General features: G+C 35.8%; 1 protein-coding gene across 1 annotated transcript in view; it reads left to right on the plus strand.

Moving 5' to 3' along the window:
- SPTLC3 (serine palmitoyltransferase long chain base subunit 3) overlaps positions 1-25344 on the plus strand; it is a 192712-nt gene that overhangs the window by 60591 nt on the left and 106777 nt on the right. Inside the window, exons 3-6 of the mRNA XM_069075429.1 lie at positions 242-396; positions 1131-1279; positions 10450-10574; positions 12861-12954. Of these exons, the coding sequence (XP_068931530.1) occupies positions 242-396; positions 1131-1279; positions 10450-10574; positions 12861-12954 (523 nt within the window). The remainder of the gene's footprint in view (positions 1-241; positions 397-1130; positions 1280-10449; positions 10575-12860; positions 12955-25344) is intronic.

Below are 25344 nucleotides of genomic sequence, written 5' to 3' on the forward strand. Positions count from 1 at the left end.
CTTTCATAGACTCCCAGGGTTAAAAGAGACCTCAGTGGTCATATATGAAGGCAAAATTCCCCTCTAAAAATACTTTTTTATTTTTATTTATTTTTACCTTACTTTGAATCCTCCATCGTTCATAAATATTAGGAACAACATAAATATGTTGATTAACATGACCTCCAATATGTCCTTAATTTAAAACAAAAGAGAAAAGAAAGAAAAATATATCAAGGCTTAATTATTTCTCTTACAATAGGACTTTGTGCCCCTATATCAAGACTTTGAGAATTTTTATACAAGGAACCTTTATATGAGAATACGAGATAACTGGAATCGTCCAATCTGCAGTGTTCCAGGACCTACATTCGATGTGATGGAACGAGTGACAGATGATTACAACTGGACATTTAAGTGAGTCAATCTGGAAGCATGGGAATGGTGTTTGGTTGAGAGAAAATCCTTTCCACTGCTATACATATATATATATATATATATATATATATATATATATATATACAACATTAAACAAAAGAAGATAGAACCAACTGTTCTACCTTCAAGTTGGCTTTCTCTCTTTCCCATGTGAGGTCTATGGGATGATTTACCTTACCATGATTAAATTTTCTATAGCACTTGATTTATGCTGCAATTGAATCTATGCCTATATGGGTTCTATGGAAAATATCTTTAAGAGCAAATTACAAAAAGATGTGGACTCTCCTCTTAAATTCCAATTTTCACCTAAGGTTCTAGTGATGGTCATAATTAAATCTTTTTAAAAATTATTTTGTAAGCTATACAAGCACAGTCAGGCATGTTCAGGAAAAATTATTAGCTAGGTATTAATTCTCTTTTGTATAGAGGGTACTTTTTGTACTTGAAAGATTCTTGAGCCCCTTGCTAAATTTTAATTATGGAATTACTTTACCCACCACTGGAATGCAATCATATGGTGGTAAAAAGAGAGTTTAGTGAAAGGGAAAGAAAAAAAGCAACTACTCCTTTCAAAAATATTGTGAGTCATAATTGCAATAATTCAAAGTTGAAAATGGGCCAGAATTTGAGAGTTTGACATACTTATCTATCTGGTCATGAAATGTAATGATTACTTTTTTTTTTGCTCCTCTGTCATTTATTCACTTTAGGTTTACTGGAAGAATTATCCGGGATGTCATTAATATGGGTTCTTACAACTATCTAGGCTTTGGAGAAAAAAGTAATGAAAGTTTAACAACAGTAAGGAATGTACTAAAGAAATATGGAGTGGGTGTATGCAGCAGCAGGCAGGAAATGGGTATGTACACTCACTATATGAGTCAATGTTCTATTGCCTCTTTTTATCTTAGTGTCCCTCATCTACTTAAGAGATGTGAGAATCAAAACATATGTAAATATGTTTTCACTGTGCAAAATCCTGCACAATTAGAAAGTAGCACTATAGTTTACATGTTTTAATAGCTTGGACTAACTAAATTTTTAAAAATACCTGTCATTTTCACTATTGACTAAAATAGCCTCCCTCATTAAGAATAAAAATTCCAGAGCTTCTTCTGAAAATTATTATTAATGTTATTGTTAATATCCTATTTGTACAGCATTTTACAGTTTTCAACGTGATTTCATATTTATCATACGAACAGCATTACTAATAGATATATCGTACTTTAACCCTTTCCTACTATACTCTGCAATCCAGTCAAACTGACCTTCTCTGTTCTTCACATGTGAAATACCATACCCCATCTCCATGACTTTGTTCTGGCTTCCCCTTGCCTGTATACACTTTCTTCTCACCTCTATTTCATAGTATTTTTTATTCCTTTCTGATATAGCTTCCAAATTATCTGCTATATGAAGCCTTTCCTGATTCTCTCAGGTGCTAGTGCCTTCCCTCTCAAACTATGTAATTATTATTTAACTAATTTGAATGTATTTGTATTTACATTTATCACATATATACCTATATATGCACTTATTGTTTCTTTTATATGAAAGCTTCTTGTGGGTAGACACTTATTAAATATTTGCCAGCTAACTGATTTAAGACTTGCAAAGCAATTTATATTAATTGCTTCATTTGGTCTCTTTAGATTATATCATTCAGTCTTCAAAACAATACTCTTAACATATCCAGGAAAGACTTATTATCATCATTTTGTAGGATCCATATGTTAAGTAACTTCCCCAAGATACTTTATAAATGAATGACAGAATTAGGACTAGAATTCAGGCTTTTCAGACTTTAGTCTTACATCTAGTTCAACACTTGCCCTGTAATACAATGCCTCTGTGATGTATTGAACAGTCTAGAAAGTTTCAAGTTTACCTATGAACTCAGGCACAGTAAGGGATTTACCTGATTAACAAATATGAAACTCTGTGTAAGGCTTGAAGTTAAGAGTTATTAACCATAAGGATTTCAATAGATGTGTTAACCAAAGGCAGCTAGGTGGCCCAGTGGATAGAGCATTGGGCTTAGAATCAGGAAGACTTACTTTCATGAGTTTCATAAATTCAAATTCAGTTTCAGATACTTACTATATAACCCTTCACTCAACCCTGTTTGCTTCAGTTCTCATCTGTAAAATGAGCTGGAAAAGAAAATGACAAACCATTCCAGCATTTTTGCCAAGAAACCCCAAAATAAGATCACAAAGAGTCAGACACAACTAAAAAAAAGACTTAACAACATTAATCAAAGGTGTACACTACATACCAACTGACACTAAATTAGGTAACTATTATGCAGATAAAATGTGCATTTTAATGGGCACCAATGAGTAAAAAGGAGAGCAAAACCATGTTCATTCTATTTATATTCCAACTAATTTAGTTAATTATCCAAATGGCCACAAAGTTCATGACAATAAACCATTCATTTAAAATCATTAAAATTATAGTATTAACATAGAGCTACAAGATATATATGATAATATGGAACTGTATCACATTACAGTTGTTGATGGTTGTTTCAGATTTATTTGAACATGTAATGTATCTCATACGTGAGTTTAGTCAAACTGCCAATAATAACTCTTAGCACACTAACCCAATATTCCATTTCAATTTACCTCTCCTCCTCACAATCCATTAGAGTACGTTCAATATTCTATAAACTGAAATTTGGCAACCCTGTGCGAAAAGTTGGTTCTTTTCATTTTAAATTTCTACTTGTAAAAATCAGATTTTTTAAAAATAGCTGATTCTTTCTAAGTTATTTTCTACTTTGCTTGTTGTCACCAAACACACTGTGCTAATCACTCTCCAGGATTCTGGGAACCAGTCAAACTGGCCTCTACATCTCCTGTGCTGCTTCCCATGCTTCCTCATCTCTTTTTCCTTCAAGATACAACTCAAGCACCACTGCCTACATAAAGCCTTTCCTGATCTTCTCCACAGCAAAAGCCTTTCCTCTCAAACTACCTTATATTTAACTACTTTGCATTTATTTATATTATTTTTATAGTAATTTCATATACAGGGTGTCCCAAAAGTCTTAGTGCAGTTTTTTAAGTTAGAATACCTTTGGGGGCTTTTTTTTTAAAGACTTTTGGGAAATCTTGCATAAAATACACATATCTTTGTTTTCTCTCCTTTGAGAATGCAATTCTAGAATATAATCTTTGCCAGAAAAGATGCCCCTCCCAGATTAAGCTCATCACCTCTAACCTTATCACCATGCTCCTAATTCAAACCTCAGCTGACGTATACTCCCCAGGTCTCCTCTTCCCTTTGATTGAAGGGCTGGAGTATAGAACATCAAACTCTTTCCCATGCCTTTCTTTAGAGGAGAGAAACTGGACTTTTGGCTCACTCTACTCTGCATCTGCTGCTCTCCCTAGTTTCAACTCCAGGGAACAAGATTCTCCTGTCCTGTCTCCTTTTGTGTGTTTTCTCCTATCAACAACAGATTGTAAGCTCCTTACAGGCAGGGACTATTTTTCTTTTTTATTAATTGTATCCCCAGCACTTAGCGCAGTGCTTGGCACATAGTAAGAGCTTCATTAATGTTTACTGGCTTGAGTTCTTCTCAGTAGAGCTCATACTCTGGTAGGTCCCAACATACTGCAAAGGCTTCAAAAGAAGTGTTTGTTCAAAGGAACAGTCTTTTTTCCAAGACAAGCCAATAATATAGAGGCACATTATCAACAGATTTGTCACCTGGTGGTAAAACTTTCGGGTTATGAAAAAAAAGAAAAATTTTAAATGGCTCTCAGTTCTGTGTAGCCCCCTTCTGCTTCAACCACAATTGTGGCAGAATGGCAGGAACAGGGACAGAGGATGCTTTAGAATGAGGCGATGTACAGAACATCAACAAATATCCATATGCTATAGATAAACATAAGGCCCTTGTCCAAAGACCAACAAGTGTACAAACTGCTGGAGGATCTGAATCTTATTGATCTTAACATTCTTAATACAAATAAAACCAAAAAAAGAAGTTAAATAGATATAATTAAGTTTAATAGAACGGTGTCTCAAAAGTATCTTAGAAAGGCAAAGAAAGGAATTTGCAAAGTAGATTCTCTTGTATTCTCCAAAGTTTCAAGAAATATTATGTCATGGGACATGTGATCATCATATATTATAGCATTAAGGATAATCATTTGCAGAAAGGCACCATGAAAAATCTTCAGTTTATACACCACTAGTTGCCAAGGACAAAATGGTAGATAAATTCTATGAAGAACTTTATAAGACTTGCCAAATTAAATCAAGATGCTCTAATATTTGGTCACTTTTAATCCGAAGGTAGGAAAAAGTAAGGATGTGAAGAATTATATGGAAAACTATAGTTCTAGGGAAAAAATGAGACAGCAAAGACTTGTAGATAATATATATGTAATATATTACATGGACATGTAAAGCACCAAATAACATCGCAGAGAATGAAAATGACTTTATTTTAATGGGGACGAAAAGATTCACAATGGGTGTGGGAATAATTCCTGATGAGAATTCCTAATAAATGAGAAGAAAGATGAGTCATAAGAACAAGAAATGGGATACAATTAAGGATATTTAATCCATAAAAGACCCTAGTCAACAAAAGTTGACCTACTTACCAGAGAAGTAGCTTCCAAAAGCCACACTGCATTAAAATATAAACTTATCTGTAAAATCATAAGAAGAAGCATGATAGTCAGTTGTGAGCAATATCATTCCACAAAGTTAAGAGAAGCAGCGGAGGGCAACTCTAGTCTAGAGAAAGCTTGGCAAGATGCAAACTAAGCAAACTCATGTAAACAGTATTCAAGGATGAAAACAAAAAGAAGATTACAAAACAAAAAAATGAAAAACTTTTGCAAAAAAAAAATACAAAAAATTGTTTTCTCCATCAAGGATAGTGAAACTATCACATTTGGACCCTAACACAACAGTCCCTAAGATATTTAGCAAGGAACCAAATGAATAAAAGAACAAAAACAAAAAAAAAGTCATATTAGATCATGTATATACTGAAGATATCTATGCTGGAGGCAATATAATTATTAGTACATTGAGAGATCAATATATAAGATATCTAAGAGATATGAAAGATACCAAAATCACAGGGGGAAAAAAATCTCAAACCTTATTATTGCCAAAAAAGGTGACTAAGAGAACACCAACAATTGATGTATATTCCTACTTTCCCATTTATTAAAAAAATATTTATGAGGGGTCATCTATACATGAATTGAGAGCATCCTTGATGACATTATTAGTATGGATTAAGCAGGCCTTTACAAATAGTATTCCACAAGAGTCACATCTCACAACTGACTGAAAAATGTAGAGTACATCAAATCTCATCATGCTTGAATGCTTATTACAAAAAGCATTCAACTTAGCAGAACAAAATGCCACCTTATAACCTCTTTTACCACAAGATGTCTACCATCCAAATATCATTATCATTCAGGATTCCCCAGAGATGTAACAAGAGAATAATTCTGTTCAATGACTTTCTCATAATAAGCTACCAGCTGACATAAAACAGAGAGATGTGTGCACAACAAAAGTATTGTCTCTGTAACAGAGGAGACAAAATGCAGAATCCAAGTGAAAGAAGGATTCCCTGTTAATAATAAAGTCTTCATGTTCCTGCTTGTGGATGACATTATGTCAATTCCCAAAACAAAGCAAAGCCACTTGGAAAATCTGTAATTACTCAAAAGAGTTTGTCCATTCTATCTACACCATAGATGGAGAGTATCTAATGCTACAGATTTCAATACATACCTGAGCATGTCCCAAATTTTGTTTATCAGGGACAGACAATAAATATTGTGAGCTAGACCCAAAGTTGAAGAGAGTGATCTGGACTGATTTTGGGAGAACTGGAAAGTACTTTTATTAATCCTCAAGCTTTCCATAAAAGCAAAAGCCCCATATTCTCAATACAAACATTTTACTGGTGATACTTTATGTCACTGAGACCTGGAATACCACTTCCTTTAAAGAACTAGACAAGCATCACTTGGAGGACAAAGGAAATAAGCATGGTAGGTGTGAACAGGTTGCAACATATAACCAACAAGAAACTCTAAAGAATAGGAATAAGGAGTGACATTGAGGAATTGTAGAACAGAAAGAAAAGATAGGCTAGTCATATGGCATAGGCAGAGTCTATGGTCACAATGTGAGAAGAAAATAAGGAAGTACTTTAACACTGTTGTGATCTTTTGGGAGGACAAGAACGAATAATATAATCAACCAATAAACATTTCTTAAGTTCTTACTATACACCAGACACTGTACTAAGTGTTGGGAATAAAAAAAGAGACAAAAGACAGCTCCTGTTCTCAAGAAACTTGTGGGACAGACAACATGCAAACAAATATATACATCTACACACATACACACAAAATGAATAAGCATAAATGGGTTATCTTCATCACTGTAGAGAATTCCTAAATCTATGAGATTATAGATCCACTTGAGGATCTGCATAAAATATGGATTGTTCATGTTGTTATTCCTCACCAGTACTAAATATTAAATGGCCTTGACTTGCTCATGTCTCTAGGCTATATTATTATGAAGTAAACTATACATTGAGGCTGCCTCTGTGAAGACACCAAATGCCATAAGGCTATATTGTGTTGTTCTATATAAGTTTATTATCAATGCTGTCTCCAGCCTGGCATGCCAGTGCTATATCTTGTGGTGCATGAACTAAAATGCATGAGCAGATATTAATGCCACATTTAGAAAACCTCAGCCTACATGACCCAGGGACAAAAAAGTTAATTATGTCTTCCAGGTGTGATCACACTTAAGAAAAGAGACTACAAAAAGTCTTTGCCTCATAATGGTAATAGAATCAGAGAAATCTAAAACCTAATCCCATTGAACTATTGATACAGACACCTCGTTTTAGTCTATGTGGATTTTTATTTTCTGGGCAACATGGCTGCATATTTTGTTCAATTTGTATGACTAGAAAAATGCTAGCGTATGTGATGTTTTGAAGATATATGGCAGAGCTATTCACAATGACTGTGGTCATCCATGCAAAGTGAAATGTACAACAGAAGCAAATACCCAGGTAATCCATGAAAAAAATGAAACAACCAATTGAGACAAATAATTTTATCTTGTTTAAATTACTAAGAGGCAACATATAGTTGATTGACAGCTGGTCTCAGAGCCACAAAGACCTGGGTTCAAGTCTTTCATCTGACACATGCTGGCTGTGTCATTCTGAGCAAGTTAATCTTGTAGTGCTCTAGGCAATTCTCCAATACAAAATTGCAAAGGTGTCTACTGGAATTGATAAAGGGAGTTTCTTTACACAGGAGTTCCCTACACCAGTGAAAATAAAGGTCAAGTCCCTATCCTTCAAACTATCAAAACTGCTTCACTTCTTTAATTTGCATACCTTAAAACAGCCTCTAAGTATTATAGTGCAGCATCTAATTCTGATGACAGATTATCGACAGTGATGAGGGGATTTCTTTTTAATTTTTAAGGATGTGATTAATCCTCTAGCATTTTCCTTTCTTCTTAAGTCTTTTGCCCTCCATAAGAACATGAAAGTATGGGATGGTTTTGTAGTAACATTGTCATATTTGCATTTTTTTTCTTTTTGGAGAGCAATTGGGGCTAAGTGAATTGCCCAAAGTCACACAGCTAGTAAATGTGTTAAGTCTCTGAGACCGCATTTGAACTCAGGTCCTCCTGACTCCAGGGCCAGTGCTCTATTCACTGCACCACCCAGACGCCCAAAAACTAAATGTCTTTTTTTTTGCTTCATATTTGCATTTATATATCATACTATATTGTGTTACTGGGGAACAAACTTCTGCAATAACAAATTTCTGTTACGACCCAAGTGAGGCAATGGTACCAAAGATAGCTAACTTCAATTGTCAAGATTTTTTTTTCACCTTTGGGAGGGGTTTCACGTTTTAATCTCACTGATCACTATTAAGAGAATTTCATAAACAAAGATCATCATGTCCTTTTGGGAACACTGTTTAAGGAAGGATGTGATAAGCTAGAATGTATCCAGAAGACAGCAACAAGGATAGTGAAATGCCTTGAATTCATGACACATGAGACTAGAATGAAAGAATTGAGAAAGATGATCTTTGAGGTTCTTTCCAGTACTTAATCTATGAGTAAGCAATCTTGTGTTTAGCCTTAAGAAGAAGAGAATTTAGGGGTGGCCAGGTGGCTCAGCGAGTAAGAGCACCGGCCCCAGTGTTGGGATGACCTGGGGATCAAATCTGGGCTCAGACACTTAGCATCCACCCAGAAACACCTGGCCATGTAACCTTGAGCAAGTTACTTAACCCCAATTGTTTTAAAAAAAAATTACAAAGAACTTTGGGGCGGCTAGGTGGCACAGTGAGTAAAGTGCCGGCCCGGAGTCAGGAGGACCCAAGTTCTGATCCGGCCTCAGACACTTAACACACACACACAAAACTAGCCGTGTAACCTTGGGCAAGTTACTTAACCCCAATTGCCCTCCAAAAGGCAAAAAAAAAAAAAAAGGAAGAGAATTTGGTAACTCGATAGCTATTTTCAAGAAATTTAGAGTAGCCATATTAAGAAGCTTAGATTTTTGCTCTATTTCAGTGGGTAGAAATTATAAAGACAGAATTTAGGTTTGATTTCAGGGAAACATCCTAACAATCAGAGTTATCACCAAATGAAATAGGCTATCTCCAGAGGTGGTAGGTTCCACTTTCTTTGCTCTTCAAACAAAGGTTGGATGACCCCTTTTTAGTAAGTAAGTAGAAGGCATTCTTTTTCAGTTAGGTTTTGGACTAGGTGGCCACTAAGGTAATTTTCTAACCAAACTCCTATGATACATCATATATTCTAGTTTCAGTTTAAAGAAATTACATTCAAGTATTTTTTGCCATTACACAGACTGTCCTCCATGACTGGAATGCATTCTCTCCTTACCTCTGCTTCATGGAATTCCCAGATCCCTTGAAAGTTCATCTCCAGTTTTAGCACCTATAGAAGACCTTTCCTAATGCCAGTCCCCCAGATGATATGCTTCATCTACCCCAGTAACCTCATCAAGATAATTTTGAAACCTGACTTTGTCATCCAGTGTGTTAGCTATTAGCTATCCCTCCTAGATTTGTGTCATCTGTATATTCACACCATGTCTACCTTTATCTAATTATTGATAAAACATATTAAACATCAAATAATCAAGCAGAGTGTATTCTACTAGAACTATCCTTCTAAGTTGAACATAGTTTATATCACAACATAAAAATATTTTAACATATACTAATAGTATTTTGACCTATTTTGACACTCTAGCCTATAAATATTTATCTATTAGTACTTACCTACATAGATATAAATATAATCTTTTATATTTTTCGTATCTGTGTAATCTGTGTAATTTAGTAAGTAATGTGTAATTACTTACTATATATTTATATCATTTATATGTAATACATATAGTAAGTATTTTTAAATTGATAAGTTTATTTATATATTCATTCATTCAAGGATTGCTTCATTTTTTTGTCTCTGTATTCCCAATGCCTACCATATTGCCTTGTATGTAGTAGGATCATAATAAAAAAAGTAACTCTGACCTCAAATGAACTACTTAAGACAGTATTATATATAAATGAAACAGTCCTTGAATGAATGAATATATAAATAAGCCTATCAATTTAAAAATACTTACTATATGTATTATAATCTGATTATTTCACCTTTGGACCCTGGAACAAAAATTTAAGATAGAGAAAATTAATGGAAGATAATGATAAACCATTCTCATTTGCCTCTAAGTAAACCAGAAAGCAGTTACATTAAAGGATTTAGAGAGCAAATATGCTGTTTTCTTGGAATCCAAAGTACTCACTACAAAGCTGACATTCAGATATGGAGAAATACTTATGTCCTTTAATTCATACAGGTTTCTGGGAATAGGTCATTAAAATTATGTACTCTTTCAAATGAAAAATGTGATATATTTTATTCTTCTTCCTTCAGGTAACATTGATAAACATGAAGAGTTGGAGAACCTGGTAGCCCAGTTTCTGGGAGTAGAAGCAGCTATGGTATTTGGAATGGGCTTTGCTACCAACTCAATGAATATTCCAGCACTGGTTGGAAAGGTAAGAATTATTTTAAGGTATCTGTGCATTATATTTTTAAAGAATTATAGCTTGTACCACTTTTGGCTGTACTAATGTGATTTCTATTCTGTGGAAAAAGTTGGCCCATTTACTTTGTTAGTAAATGTAGCTGGTCTTCACAGTGACTCCTTTGGGGTTAGAGGTTACCAGAGTACAAAACTGTTGGCCTCTATCTGGGTGGCAAGTCAGCAATAACAAGACCTTGCTCAATCTTTCCAGACCTCTAAACCTATAACACACAGTGTAAACTGACTGGTTAAGCAATAGATTTTGAAAAGTGGTGGCAAAGAACTGGAAATTAAGGGGGTGTCCATGAATTGGGAAATGGTATAAAGTATAGCAGATGAGTTTAATGGAATATTACTGTCTCATAAGAAATAATGAAAGGAATGATTTGTAAGAAATCAGGAATATGGAAAGTGAAGTGACCAGAACCAGAAGAACAATTTATACAATTAAAAAAAAATTGTTTGAAAGAAAACATCAACTCTGAAAGATATAAGAAATGTGATCAGTGCAGTGACCAGCCATAATTCCAAAGAACCAATAACAAAGATTATTACCCACCACCAAACAGACTCAATATGCCAAATGAGGGATACATTTTTGGTCATTGTGTGAATTTATTTTGCTTTACTTTGTATATTTGTCACAAAGATTCTGTTTTATTTCATTTCTCTTTCTCAGTGGGAGAAGGAAAAGGGAGATGAAATAAATGCTTAATTGGAAAAATAAATTTTAATCTTAAAAAGAAGAAAAGTAATTTTATAAGCAATCATCTACAAAATGTTGAACATAGCCAGAAATTTGGCCTGTCCCTCTTAACTGGGGATGGACTGACAAAGCTTGGTCATATTCTGTGGCTTAACCTAAAAGTGTTACTCTATCTTAAAGTGTTACTTTATCTGTTAAGTGTGTTAACACTGATAAACTACCAAGAATACTCTGCAAGAATTAAGAATACATTTGAGATTAGAGGCAAGGCATTTGTGATCCCTAGAAAAGGCTGTTAAGTTGTACTCCTTGTGTTACTGTCCACTGGAGGCTTTAGGGCTTCATTGTAAAACAAACAACTGGACATCACAAAATAAATACCACAATGCAGAAAACCATATTTTCTGCCATCAAAAAAATGTACATTTCAGCAACTACCCACTCCTAACCCTAGCCATGCTAAATACTTCATGAAGTGCAGCAAAACTGTACTTCAGGTAATGGTGTATGTTTCAGAGTAACACACAGTAAATAGATCATGAGAGAGAGAAAAAACTTTCTAAAATACCCCATTAGTAAATGAGCATGCTCAAAAGAAGGAAATCTCAGAAAAGACAAAACGTCTCCAGAGATTCTTGCCAAATACTCTGGTCCAATACCAAATATTTTTGGCAAAGCCAAAGGATGGACTCTGTTCTCACTTTCAATTTTTCTAGATTTGTGTGTAAAACAACAACAAAACGATATGCAACTTTCACTGAAGGTAGATGGTGTTTTCAGATTTAGTAATTACAGAATCATAAGACTTAAAATTCTCTTGAAAGGTCTCTTTCCACTATCTCAAAGCATAGTCTAAAATATTCCAAAGAATCTAGCCTAGTATTAAAAATCTCCAGAGAAAGACACTGCAACCTTCATGTAATTTTTAATAGCTTTTTCTAAATCTAATTCTTCATGCAGTTCAAAGCTGCTCCTTGCTGAGATCATGGTTATTACCCTTACAACATAAATCAGAAGAATTCTAGAGGGTGTAACAATCATCATTCATACACTTGAAAAATCTAGGAAAATCAGCTCATTTTAAGATTATCTGTATTCAGTTTTACCCACAAAAACACTGAAATCAGTTTCTGGTCTTTATAATGATGGAGTTATATGAGTCCTGACATGCTCTTACTGGACTTAAATATAGAGGATCAAGGTTCCAGTACTAATTCTGCTACTCACTAGCTGCGTGTCCTAGGGCAAGTAACTTAACCTCTCTGTCTTGGTTACCTCATCAACAAAATGAGAAGACTGACCTAAAGGATCTATAAAGTCTTTTCTAACTTCAATGGTCTATGAGTCAATGGATTTGGCACCCTTTGTCAGTAATGTCTTTTCCTCATTGAAGGTGTTCAAGCAAAAGATGAATGGTAGAAGGCTCTTGTTTGAGCATGGATTGGACTAGATGGGCTTCTAAATCTCGTTCCAAAGATGAAACTTTGATATTTTGATCCTGTCTTGTAATATCATACTGATCATATAACTGTTTTTTCCCTTTCTTCACAGGGTTGTCTGATTTTAAGTGATGAATTAAATCATGCCTCTATTATTCTTGGCGCCAGACTTTCAAAGGCAACGATACGAACCTTCAAACACAATGGTGAGTACAAAGGGAATCTCCCAGACTAAAGTATGGCCAACAGACATATCCTTTGAACAGGGAATTTTGTTTGGCCTCAAGAAGCTTTATGTGTTTCAGTTTCTGCCTAGAAGAGACTGGGAAAACTGAGAGGTAACTGACTGTGAAACTGAAATTTCAGCTACTACAACTGCCTTGTGGCTCCATGGTGACCCCAAACAAATGGCTGAAGTACTTTTAGCTTCCAGGGTATGAGGTGTTACACAAACAAGTACCAGGGTCATTGTCATCAGTCAACCTGTGGCAGTATGTTGAAGGCATAACTAATGTCTTTTAGGACCACATTTTAATTGCCCACAATGCTATAAATCTTCCTGAATTATTACTAGGAACTGGAAAATTTTGATGTTTGTTAAATTTTTATGATATGATATGAAGAAAAAGTGTTTTCTTACTTGGCATATACTTCTCTATTAACATATACACATGTGTATCTATGTGTATATATATATGTGCATATATATGTATATGTATGCATGCATCTAAAAATAAATATATTCAAATGAGCATATTCAGGAAATGACTACCCTACCTATAATGAAATAGACAGAGGCCCATTTCTTCTTTGGACTACTGTAAGTAGGGACTGTGGTGTAACAGAAATAGTATTATACTAAGAATTAAGTGCCCTGACCTTTAATCCTGGTTCTACCACTAACCTAACTGATCACCCTTCAGGAAAGCACTCCATCTCTCTGGGTCTTGGCTTTCTTATATGTAAAGTGATAGCACATTAAATGAACTCTGAGGTTTGTTCCAAATGAGATCCTATGGAATTTTCATTTTCTGCACATGTACTCAGTCCTAATAATCCTTCCAACCAATATATACTCTGCACTTCCCTTCTGGCTCTCTGCTCTTCTGCTTCCTTCATCTTTTTCTGTCTTCTAACTTTCTTGGCCTTTCTCTAGCTCCACTGCCATGAAAAGCAACAGATACCTGAGAGGAGTCTGCAGATGATTCAAAGATTAAAACACAAAGGGAAAAAAAACGCCAAGCCTTTTCCTAAAACTACTGAGTCAGGTGGCAAGAGGACAAGTAGCGTCTGGAACAAGACCATGCATCAATAAATCAGTAAATCCATGATCATTATGAATTAGCTGAGAGATTGTGGACTAAAAATAGAAAGTCAGTTTGTTCCATGAAACAAATGAAACTCATTTGTAAATGCAGAGGTTGCCCCACACCTGCCCAAATACCAAGAAGCAGCCACAGTGAAAAGAGGATATAGACCTTAAGGCAGAAAGCCTTCTCTAAACTAGCTGCAAGATTCTGGAAAAGTAACAACTTATGTCTTGCCTCAGGTTTATCATCCATAAACTGAGGATAACAATAGCATGCCCTTCCCAGGGCTGTTAAGAGAATGAAATGAGATATTTATAATGTGCTTTTCGAAACCTACAGTGCTATTGTAAATGCTAGCTATTAACCTGAAATGCATATGTAACCACAGGGGGGGAAAATCTCTACTGACATTTTTACACAGAAATTTTGCATATTTAAGATAGTAAAATATTAATATCAACCAACTCAGTATTCACAACAATCTAGCAGAGGAAGTAGCCCACCGATAAGATCCATGAAGAAAATCAACTTCTACCTACAAAACAAAATGAAACATATATATTCAATTCACTCTTTAATTTCATCATTTACAGTAAGCAGTTGCTGTGTTGTTTCACAAGAAGTAAAATCCTCCCCTATTTTGTAAGTAAAAAAACTTATTATCATTAATATTTAATGAATCCATGATCTTATTATCAAATTAGAATCCTCCTTTCACCAATGCAGAATGGATTGTACTTGTACCTTCTTATCAACTGAGTGATTTCTGGGCATATTTTCCACAGTTCCTCTACACAGGATGTACCCAATGCATTCAAGACTTTCCTCTAGTTTTCTTAATATTTCAGGGATATTCCTTGTAGTACTCCAGCCATCTACTTGCAAAATCCTCACTCTAATTACGTTCCTTCTCCTACATGTGCCTGATAATACTATTCCTCAAAAAACTTCATCACTAGTAACACCAAACTATTAATATTTAATATTTAATTAATTTTTATTAATATTTACCATACATTTTCCATTATTTTAGTTCTGTTTCTTCCATGATGATACTGTTCTATAATTGATAGCCATCTAGTATCATAAGGAACATTGATATCAGTGTTTAAAAGAAAACCTTTATGATAAAGGGTCACTTAAGATCCCTCCATGTGCTATAAAATTTCATTAATTTGAACCAGCTAAATCTTCCTATTGAACTCTGGATTGATATTATTATTCATCTGCATCATCAACAACTTATATTTACTGTATGTCTACAACTTTTGGTATAAGGACAAAATACTTCAGTAAGACACAGTCCAGGCTCTCAAGAGAGACAGGATATATGCATAAAAAGATAACAGCATATGCAGAATGATAAATGGGGACTCCAGGCAATCAGTACTACATAAGTTCAGAAACAAGGTATAGGAAAAAAAGTAGAAAAGAGATCACTGAAAGCTGGTGTAATCACAAACAACTGGATGGGAGAGACTATAGTATTTGAGCCAGATGACAGAGATGAAAGAGGATTCAATTTAGATTCAAAGGACCTGGTTTTGAATCCTAGCTCTGTCATTTACTACTCATGGGACCTTAGGGAGAGCACTTTATGATTCTGGGCCTCAGTTTCTTCATTTGTAAAATAAGCGGTAGACTAGATGACTTCTAAGGTCCTTCCTACCCTTATATGTACCTAGAAGTGTATGATAGGTGGAAAGCAGGTAAAAGAATATTTCAGTGAGGACAAAAGAATGTTACAATACTCCATAGTTTAGCAGGATGATAAAAGACAGATTCTTATCTTGAGGAAACTATTTTGTACTTTGAAATATCTCATTCTGCCAGAAGCAGTTAGTTGCCATAATGGACAGAGTGCTGGTCCTGGAATGTGGAAAACCTAAGTTCAAATCCAACTTCAGACACATACTATCTGTGTGATACCAGACAAGTCACCTAAATTTTGTCTACCTAAGTTTTCCCTTTTATGAAATGTAAGAGCACTGAATTTACAGGCTGTTGTAAGAATCAAAGGATACAATATTTGTAAATCACTTTGTAAACTTTTAAGTGGTATATAAATTCTAGTTATTATTACTATTGGGAATATATAGGTTTCTTTGTCTTCTTTTCATAGAAGCTAATTCAGGGCTTTCTTATGGCTAAGAATTTCCACTTATGTCAATAAGCTATTTTGATAAAGCCACGCAGTGAATCAGGAGCTTAAAGAATAACTGGCGCCCTATAGAAACTTAAGGTTATTAGCAAACATTTGAAATCTTCAGTGTACTTAGTTAAGTAATGATTTAGATGGTCCAGACTCATGAAAGAAGTGGGAATGTTTTGAACTATTGGCAGAAATATATTTTGTAAAATGTGTAATTAATTGATGGAGTTCACCATCGCCAAATAGACTAAATTACCTCATGCAATCTTGATTCTTCCTAAATCAACGTATAAGTAGAAGGGAAATGTATCTTATCTCAATATATTATGAAAAAGAAATTCATGCATCTACCATTGTGCTCTGAGCAATATTTAAATATGTTACTGGTACTGTGGACTTTTCTAATTACCAACAGAACTGACTTTAGTTTTATGTTGCAATAACTTTACAACAGCACTATGGAACAGCTCTGTATACGTAATCTCTAGTATTAGTAATTATTCCTTCTTTTTAGTTCCCACATCTTTTTCTTCTCATTAGTAACAAGAAACCAGCATTTAAACTTTTAAACTTCTCCATATTTGTTCACCGGAACAATGCTAAGATAAGCACCCTTCTCACAGGTGTCATGAGGATTAACATAATACTGGTACAAGTACCTTAATAAGCATTATTATTAGAAATCCCTTGCAGATGTTAACATGTGGCTTGTTGAAATTATAGAATCCCATCAGGCCTCAGAACTATAAACTGTAATCTCCTGAATTACTGCAGATCTCTAGCTTAAACACTGAAGCTTTGTGTACAAGTGCCAGAGAACCAGGTATGAAACTGACCAGAAACCAACTTTGGTTGTAGTATACAACTATGTGAAGACATTATGGGTATTTTCTATCTCTGACTTCTATAACTCAAAGAGGTCATCTAGCTGATCCTCCTAATAGGAGCAAATTGATTGGTATTTTCTTCCTCTTGGGAACAGTGTAAGAACACAGAAGTGCTTTGTTTGGAGTGTTTTTTTTTTTTTTTAGGGGGAGAGGGTAATAGTCAAATAAAAAGGTACTCAGCCTTGGAACTTTCATTACAGGTTAAATAGAGTCACCTCCCCTACAATTTAAGTGACTGAAATTCCTCTCCCTTCTCTCAGAAATATACATAAGAACAGCAAAGCAACTTGAAACCTTATTTTAATGCCTTGAGTATCACTACAAAAATTTAAGAAAAAAATATATTTAGATTGGGTAACATTCCTTTAAAACATAACTAAGTACCAATCCTCCATTTTTTAAAATGTAGTAACTTTTTTGAGCAGTACAAAAACTGCTCCCAAATTTGGACAGGTATTTTTTAATTAAAAAAAATCTTTAAACCCTATAATATGTGGGGTTATTCTAATGTTTTTAATTCTAAATTTAAAAAATATATAAAAATAAAATAAGCATTTTCATATTCAAATTAAAAATAGAAAAATATTGTGAGTCCCTTTGCTCTGCTTTTTTGAAGTAATAAATTCAAAATGCAAATGTCATCCATCAAAACTGTCCTGTTTCTCTGTTTCCTTCCATCCTCCTTCCTGTTCACTTCCATGTGCATATTTAACAAATGTTTCAATGACCCTTTTGTTCTTTTTTCTTCATCAATTCATACAAATCTTCCCAGCCTTCTCTAAAACTCTTCCATTACATTTTACAACATGATAGAATTCCATTACATTCATATAATATTTGTTTAACCATCCCCAACTGATGTATCCCCCTTAGTTTCCACTAATTTTGTAGTTGCCACTACAAAAATAATTGCTATAAGTATTTTTGTAGTTATGGGTATTTTTCCTGATCTCTTTGACATATATAACTACTAGCAGTACTTCTAGGTCACAGAGTAAACAGAGCAAGAGCCTTCTGAAGCACAGTTCCAATTGCTTTCCAGAATGGCTGGACCAGTTCACAATGGTTTATTAATGTATTCTTATCTTCACACAGTCCAACAACTGACATTCTTTTTTTTATTGTCAACTTTACCAATCTGATAGGTGTGAAGTGGAACCTAAAAGGTGTTTTAATCTGTATTTTTCTAATTATTATTGATTTGGAATATTTTTTAAAATTTGGCAGCTGGTAGCTTGATTTCTTCCTTTGAGAAGTCCCTGCTCATATCCCTTGAAATACACATTTTATACATATATATATATATATGCATTGTATATGTATATATACACACACATACAGGGCATGGTTTTTCTAGATATATGTATGTGTACGTATATATGTATGTGTATGTATGTATATACACATATATACGAACCACTCCCATCTATATAACATATACATGCATATGTATGTCTAGGTGTATACAATGGTATGCACAAATATATAAACACATGTATATCTATGTCAAAGGGAGGGATAGAAAGCAATATGTGCCAGGAAAGTAAAATATCACCAACTACCTTGATCACTTCCCCTAAGACCCTGATGGGAACAAACCCAAGACTGCTATTCCCAAGAACCTTGGGAATAACAAAGTTTCAAGGTCAGTGCCCTCAGACAGCACACATTATTCAGTGAAGCAAACCCTCTAGAGATACAGTCTGAAAATGTCTTCAGTAGCCTCAGAAAATAAAACTTCTTGCCATTGTCAAATAGTTCAACATAAAGAAGTTAAGATTTTATCAGTGGAAACGATACTAAAGGAGAGGAATTACTGTTTACTTTGCCACTGCACACTAAGCACCAGGGGACTTTTCCATCTAACTTGCAGCCAAAAGCCTTCCATAGATTGTCTTCCCATTGGGATGCTCTTTTTGGGTATCTTATACTTGTCACAGCACTTTGCAAACAGTAATAACCACTTAACAAATGTTTCATTCATTCATTCACATTTAAATGTTCCATTTACTGAACAACTCTTCATTCTTGGCATAAGCGAAACGATGAATAATTTATAATCTTTTTCATATTATGTTACAGCTTCCTTACTTATTTTCTTTAACATTGTTCTATCAATATTCATTAGACAATGGTTTATCATATTCTTTCTCTGTTCTGATTCTCCCTTGTTTAGTTATTATACCAACCTGTATAACCAAAGGCATCCGATAGGATTGCTTCTTTTCTTATTCTTACAAACCATTCTCTTCCCTTATCCTACATCTGATTACAAATGTTTATTCTCTTTCCTTTGAAGTCTCCCTTCACACTCACCCTCTTTGAGGTTATTTTGTTTATAACTCATCCTTAACTGCTCCTACCCTCCCTCTTCTCTTCCTATCCCTGTCCATTTCCCTGATGAGTTTAACGTGGTGCTACACCAAACTCCGTGTGTGTCTTTGTTTATGTATGCTCAACACTACTTTGTACAGTATGCTTTTTTAGAATGCAGAATTCTAATACCTTCTTTCCTTAGAGTGGCAAGCTACCAAGTACTTTAGGATTCTGACTGTGGTTTCTTATGTAACGCCAATGTGAGTACAGTGACCACCAATACTCACAATACCCACTTAGCCGTACAGAGACCTATTTACTCTGGACTGACTCTCTCACACAAATTTTCCCTCACACTGCTAAGTCTAATTTCCAAAAAAAAGACCATCATTGCGTAATGAGGCTCAAATTCTCTGAGAGTCCTAGGGATAGCTAAATTGAGAAAAAATATGCTCCCCCTATACTTCATTTTAGTTCTTGATACTCCACCAATTCATTTCCATTGAAAGAAACCGGATGTAAACCCAAGCACGAACAGCTTTCTAGAGAACTGCTGCTGTGAACAGCTTGAAAGTTCTAATTTCATAGTATAGTGAACTCTCTATTTATTCAGCAGTAAATTAAAGCAAAACATTCACAGAAACCAAAGTACAGCATTCACATTATAACATAACAAGTTATCACTAAAGTAGCCACATAGTTTTCAACAAAGTGGCCACATAGTTTTAAACAAAAAATATCAGTCAAAAGTCCTCAACTCAATCATCCTTAAGGAGCAAGCCCCCTTAAGCAACACAAAGTAGAAAGGTCAAAGTTCTCCACCCCTAGGTCACACTATCTTAATCTCTCAGTCAAAAAGTCTTCTTTCTTCTTGACTAAGGATCAGTTTCCAATCATCCTTAACTCAATCATCCTTAAGAAGCAAGCCTCCTGAAGGGACACAAAGTACAAAGGTCAAAGTTCTCCACCCCTAGGTGACAGAAAATCATGATCTTATCAATCAGCATTAAGTACCCAAGGAGAGGTCTTTTCATCTTGAATCAAGGCTGGCTCTCAGGTTTCATGGTTCCTCTTCCATGGGTCCAACTCCTGCCTGAATCTATCTACCCAACTGTCACCTGGATTCAAGGGAGGCAGCTCTCAGCTCCTCCTATAGCTCCTCCTCCAGTTCCTTGTCCACTTCCTCATCCAGTTCCATATTGAAGTTTGCAGTGTCCAGTCCACCTCAAGTACTTTGCAGTTTCTGTTTCTGGGAAGACAAAGCATAACAGAGCCACAATAACATTCATGCATGTTGCTGGCACCATAATCCATTTACTATCTGCCTGTGAAATCAACATAGACCCACCAACAAGGTCTGAGAACTCAACACAAATTGTCAGTATAGTCCCGGGACCTCCTCCCAGACTTCTGTCGAGAAAATCCTCCTTCAGGGCTTCCAGTAAGGTCGCAGGGTTTCTGTACAAACTATCACAAACACAATAATACAGACAGAGTGCCTGGCCACCACAAAGTTCCCCTTCTCAATTCTGCTCTTTCCTACATTGGGCTTCTCCTTATATGTGGTCATTAGCTCCTCCCTGTTCTGCCCCATCTGTTGCATCAGAAAATTCCTCCCACTGTGGGGTTCACAAGTTCTGTTTCTTAACAAGGACTTGATATAATCAGAGCAAGGCTCAAAGACACTTGAACTCAAACAAGGTGCTAAATACTTAAGTAGCTTAAACAAGGTGCTGAGAAGTTCTATACTTTCCATTACACCAGATATCAACAATGATACTTTGATATAAGGGAAAACTGATTATGATGATGATGATGATACAGTTAATAATTACACATAAATAGGGGGCGGTTAGGTGGCACAGTAAATAGAGCACTGGCCCTGGAGTCAGGAGGACCTGAGTTCAAATCTGGCCTCAGATACTTAACACTTACTAGCCGTGTGACCTTGGGCAAGTCACTTAACCTCAATTGCTCAGCCCTCTCCCCATCAAAAAGAAAAATTTTTTTAACTAATATAATTTACTGTAAATTACTATACTATAAAATTACATATAATTTATTACATAGATAATGAGTGCATTGGTATTTATATTGCTTAGCAATATAAATACCAATGCACTCATTATATTGCTAAGTAAAGCAATATAAATACCAATGCACTCATTATCTAGCAAGACAGAGAAGGAGAGAGGGAGAGAAAGAATAGGAATACAGGGAAAACTGATGGAAAAGCACATAAGGGAAGAAAACCCTTGTACGAAGGGTAACTTGTGGTTCTAGAATATGAGTTTTGAAGACATTGGTCCATTTAGGAACTTCTCTAAGGTCCAAAGTCACTTCTTTTGTAGTGGACAATAGAGAAACAAGACAGCAATGCCAATTGAAATTTATAGGAGTGTTTATTAACCGTGGTGACTGCTTCCCTAATAAGGAAGACAGCATCGAGTCTTCTGTAAGATGCATTTTTATAGACCTAGGTGTTGCTAATAGAGTGTGGTTCCAAGGGGAGGGGACCATTTCCAGTAAAGTCTTGGGTACCTAACAAGAACAGACTTGTATCTGGGCTAACAAGAACAGACTTGTATCTGGGGTACGTTTCTAGCAACACAGGTGAAACGTTCCCTCACTATTATGGCCTATTAGGTGGTTTCCAGGGACCATGGTAGGGGTCCCCTTCTAGCAGGTTTAGGGGGCTTTGGTATATAATTTATGATGGGCATTTCACTCCCCCTTTCCTTGTTCATAGTTGAAACTTGGACTCAACTGAGTCCAGGGGACTGTTCTCTTGCACTAGGGGTGTGGTACCCACTGCTGCCAATTCTGCCATACCAAGGCCAACTAGGATAGGGACTAAAATGGGCGCTGCCAGCAAAAAGGTGTTCCTTCATACAAGCAGTCAGGTGCCCGAGTCTGCAGGGGTGATGGTAATGGGTGAAATAGGGGGGCCCTCTGGGGCTCAATCGCCAACAGGAGGTGGGTTGAGGACTGGGTTGGGATTGGTGGGAATAAGATCCCTTGGCACCGGAGTACGTTGAATAGTGAACAAGACCCCGGGATCCCTTCCTGTGACATAAAACCTGATTCCCCAAGGTGTCCCAGTTTTCCAATCGTGTTTGGTCCAATCCAAAACTCTGATGACAACTGGATTACATGACTTAAGGGTATTTCAATGAAATGAAATGTGGTGGTCACAGCTGCCACCGGAGACCCAGTCAGCAATGGTTACACAATCCCAGTTGACACAGTGATATTTCCCTGTCCCCCACAATTGGGAGACCCATCCTCAGGGCAGACATATGACTGGGTTGACCAAAGGCTGATTTTCTGCTCCACAAGCAGCAGCATCAGTCCTCACAGAATACATGCCTGTATAGGGAAACAACATAAATCTGGGGCACAGTGATCAAAGAAAAAGGTGGGCTGGCCATGAGTCACATTTTTGAAATTAGAGTTCCATCAATTGTCTTAGTAAGGGTCCAAGAGTACAAGGTGGGAGCATAGGAGTTGGAACCGGCCAAAGGCCAGAATGCCAGGAACAGGAGCATCAGGACAGTATCTTAATCTTCAGTTATAAGTCACTGGAGTGGTGGATTCAGGCTTTTCTTCTGGCCACCTTAACAGCAGAGTGGTCTAGTACACTACTTGGACTATGTCCTGGATGTTTCAGAGAGCTTGGAGGGACTTGAGAAGTAAATCATTAACAGTCATACATAACAGCATTCATCACCCAAAATACAATAGAAGATGGGGTGCCGAACAGAATTCAAAAAAGGGGAATGAATTTTTACACATATGCATTCAGTTGCAAATGTTAACACTTGCTTAGACGATGGAATAACTACAAATTCAGATTAAAACAGCAAGTTCTTTTCTGCTTTACAATTTGTTACATCAATTCAGCAAGAAACATGTCTTGCAAATGGAGGTTTTAGTGGGTCTCTTAGAATTACACTAGAAATTTAAAAAATTTCTTCTAAAGGTATTTTCCTTCTTCAAAACAGTTTCAAGATTTATAAATGATCACTAAACTTTTGTGAAGAAAGTTAATTGAAAACTTTTAAAATGATCTTAAGCAGTTTGCATAACTCTCTGTACATGTTTTAATTCTAAATAAAAAATAATATTAGATTTTCCAATAAGCTAACATGAAAGAGCTCATATCTTTTACTAATTACTTGCTCTGAGCAGAGAAACCTGTTATAGAAGGAAAAAGCAGGAACATGTGACATTCCAAATGTGCCAGGAGAAAACATCTTGGCTCTGTGTAAATTCAGGTACAGTTACAGATATCTGGCCAGGCAGCATCTGTTCCATCTCATAGCTAGACTCAGGAATAGGTGGGAAATATTCCTTTTCAAAGGAACCTCATGGGTAAATGAAGCCAGGAGGGATTCCATCCCAGAGAGAGGCTAAGATTGTCCCTTCAGCCTTTACCAAATGTAGACTTCCACCTGTTGACAGTACAGGATCACATTCCTCTGAGTAGCTAGTGGCAGTTTCTCTCAGACACTGATTTAATGCAGACAACTATACCCAAATTCAGACTCAAAATAAAATTTAGTTATGGTCCCAAGTGCTTTTTACCTTAAACAACAAGCTTCACCAATCATAGCTCAGAGCCGGTTATAATTATTTCTATTCTCATGGGGCTGCAATAAGCAACAAAAATGTATCAGCTCTTATAATGTAAGGAATTCCATTTACCATCCTTCTAAAATATAAAAGCCAATTTATAAAAATCCTTTTTAATCTTTACAACTTCTTAGCAAGTTAGGTTTATTTAAAAACTACATATCCTTTCTCAGGCTGAATGGCCTTGCCTGGAGATAGTTTCTAGGGAATTTGACAGTCTTACAACATAAGGAAAATTTATATGAATTGTAAGCAGGAGAGACTGCTCTGAATGGGCAGAACTAGTCAGACAAGTTTTCATCCAGTTAATTTCCTCTTTTCCACATACAATAATCAATGAACAATTATAGGTTTTAGCATTAAAACATTAGCCCAAAATAGCTTAATTAATAGTTTTACAAGTTTTTCTAAATAGCAGATATGCATGTTACAAATCAGGGTTAAAATAACACTACTGGTCTTACACAATTTTTCTCCTCACTCAGGTTTTACAATATACAGTGTAGAAATACAACAATAATATAAACTGTGAGATGACATTAATTGCATTTCCAAATTACATATAAGAATGATTGATCTTACCAAGTGAAGAGGCTAGTTGACTTCTGACCTCATTTTCTCCTCTCTTTTTCTCATCTCCCCACTTTACCGATGAATTGAGACTCAGGGTTAAATGATTTATACTAGGTCACACAACCAGTCAGTGCAGAGTTCAGAACACACTGTTTCTCACTGACAAGTTTTTTTCTCACTTTTCTGATTTTTTCTCTTTCATCTTTCTCTTAGCTTTCTCTCTGGTTTTTCTCTTTTTGCTCTATATTCTGTGGTATTTTATCCCTGCTCCATTGTTTTCCAGGAGTCCTAAGCAACCTTCTTTAATTCCTTGGCACTGGAACAAGCAAAATGATTATTTGCAGCAAGGGAGAAACCTCCTAGATGGTACTGAAGTTGGGGTACAGAGTGAACTCTATATTTCATGGGAAACCCTCTATTTTTCCAAATTCATCACACTCAAAGCACATTATCAGCTTATACTCTATCAAATAAACCTCTATGAATGCTTAGCTGTAGCAGACCCTGGTTATGGGATGGTCGATTTGGGAGAAAAAGGGCAGTGCTCAACTGGGGAGTGCCAGGAAATTTTTAGCCTGGAGCATTGAGGAGAGGGTTTTGGGAAACTTGAAGTAGAAACTGCAGGCTCTGCTTACTTAGAAGGATGGGCTTCAGGGTACCTGGGGATCTAAAACTATTGCTGGTGGGAGCTAGGTCAAGTATCCTTTTACTAAACTATTTAGG

The sequence above is a fragment of the Petaurus breviceps genome, unplaced genomic scaffold (genome assembly GCF_028583685.1).
Source record: "Petaurus breviceps papuanus isolate PSGF00001 unplaced genomic scaffold, PetGlider_PUasm1.0 90919, whole genome shotgun sequence".
In the NCBI taxonomy this organism is placed as follows: Eukaryota; Metazoa; Chordata; class Mammalia; order Diprotodontia; family Petauridae; genus Petaurus; species Petaurus breviceps.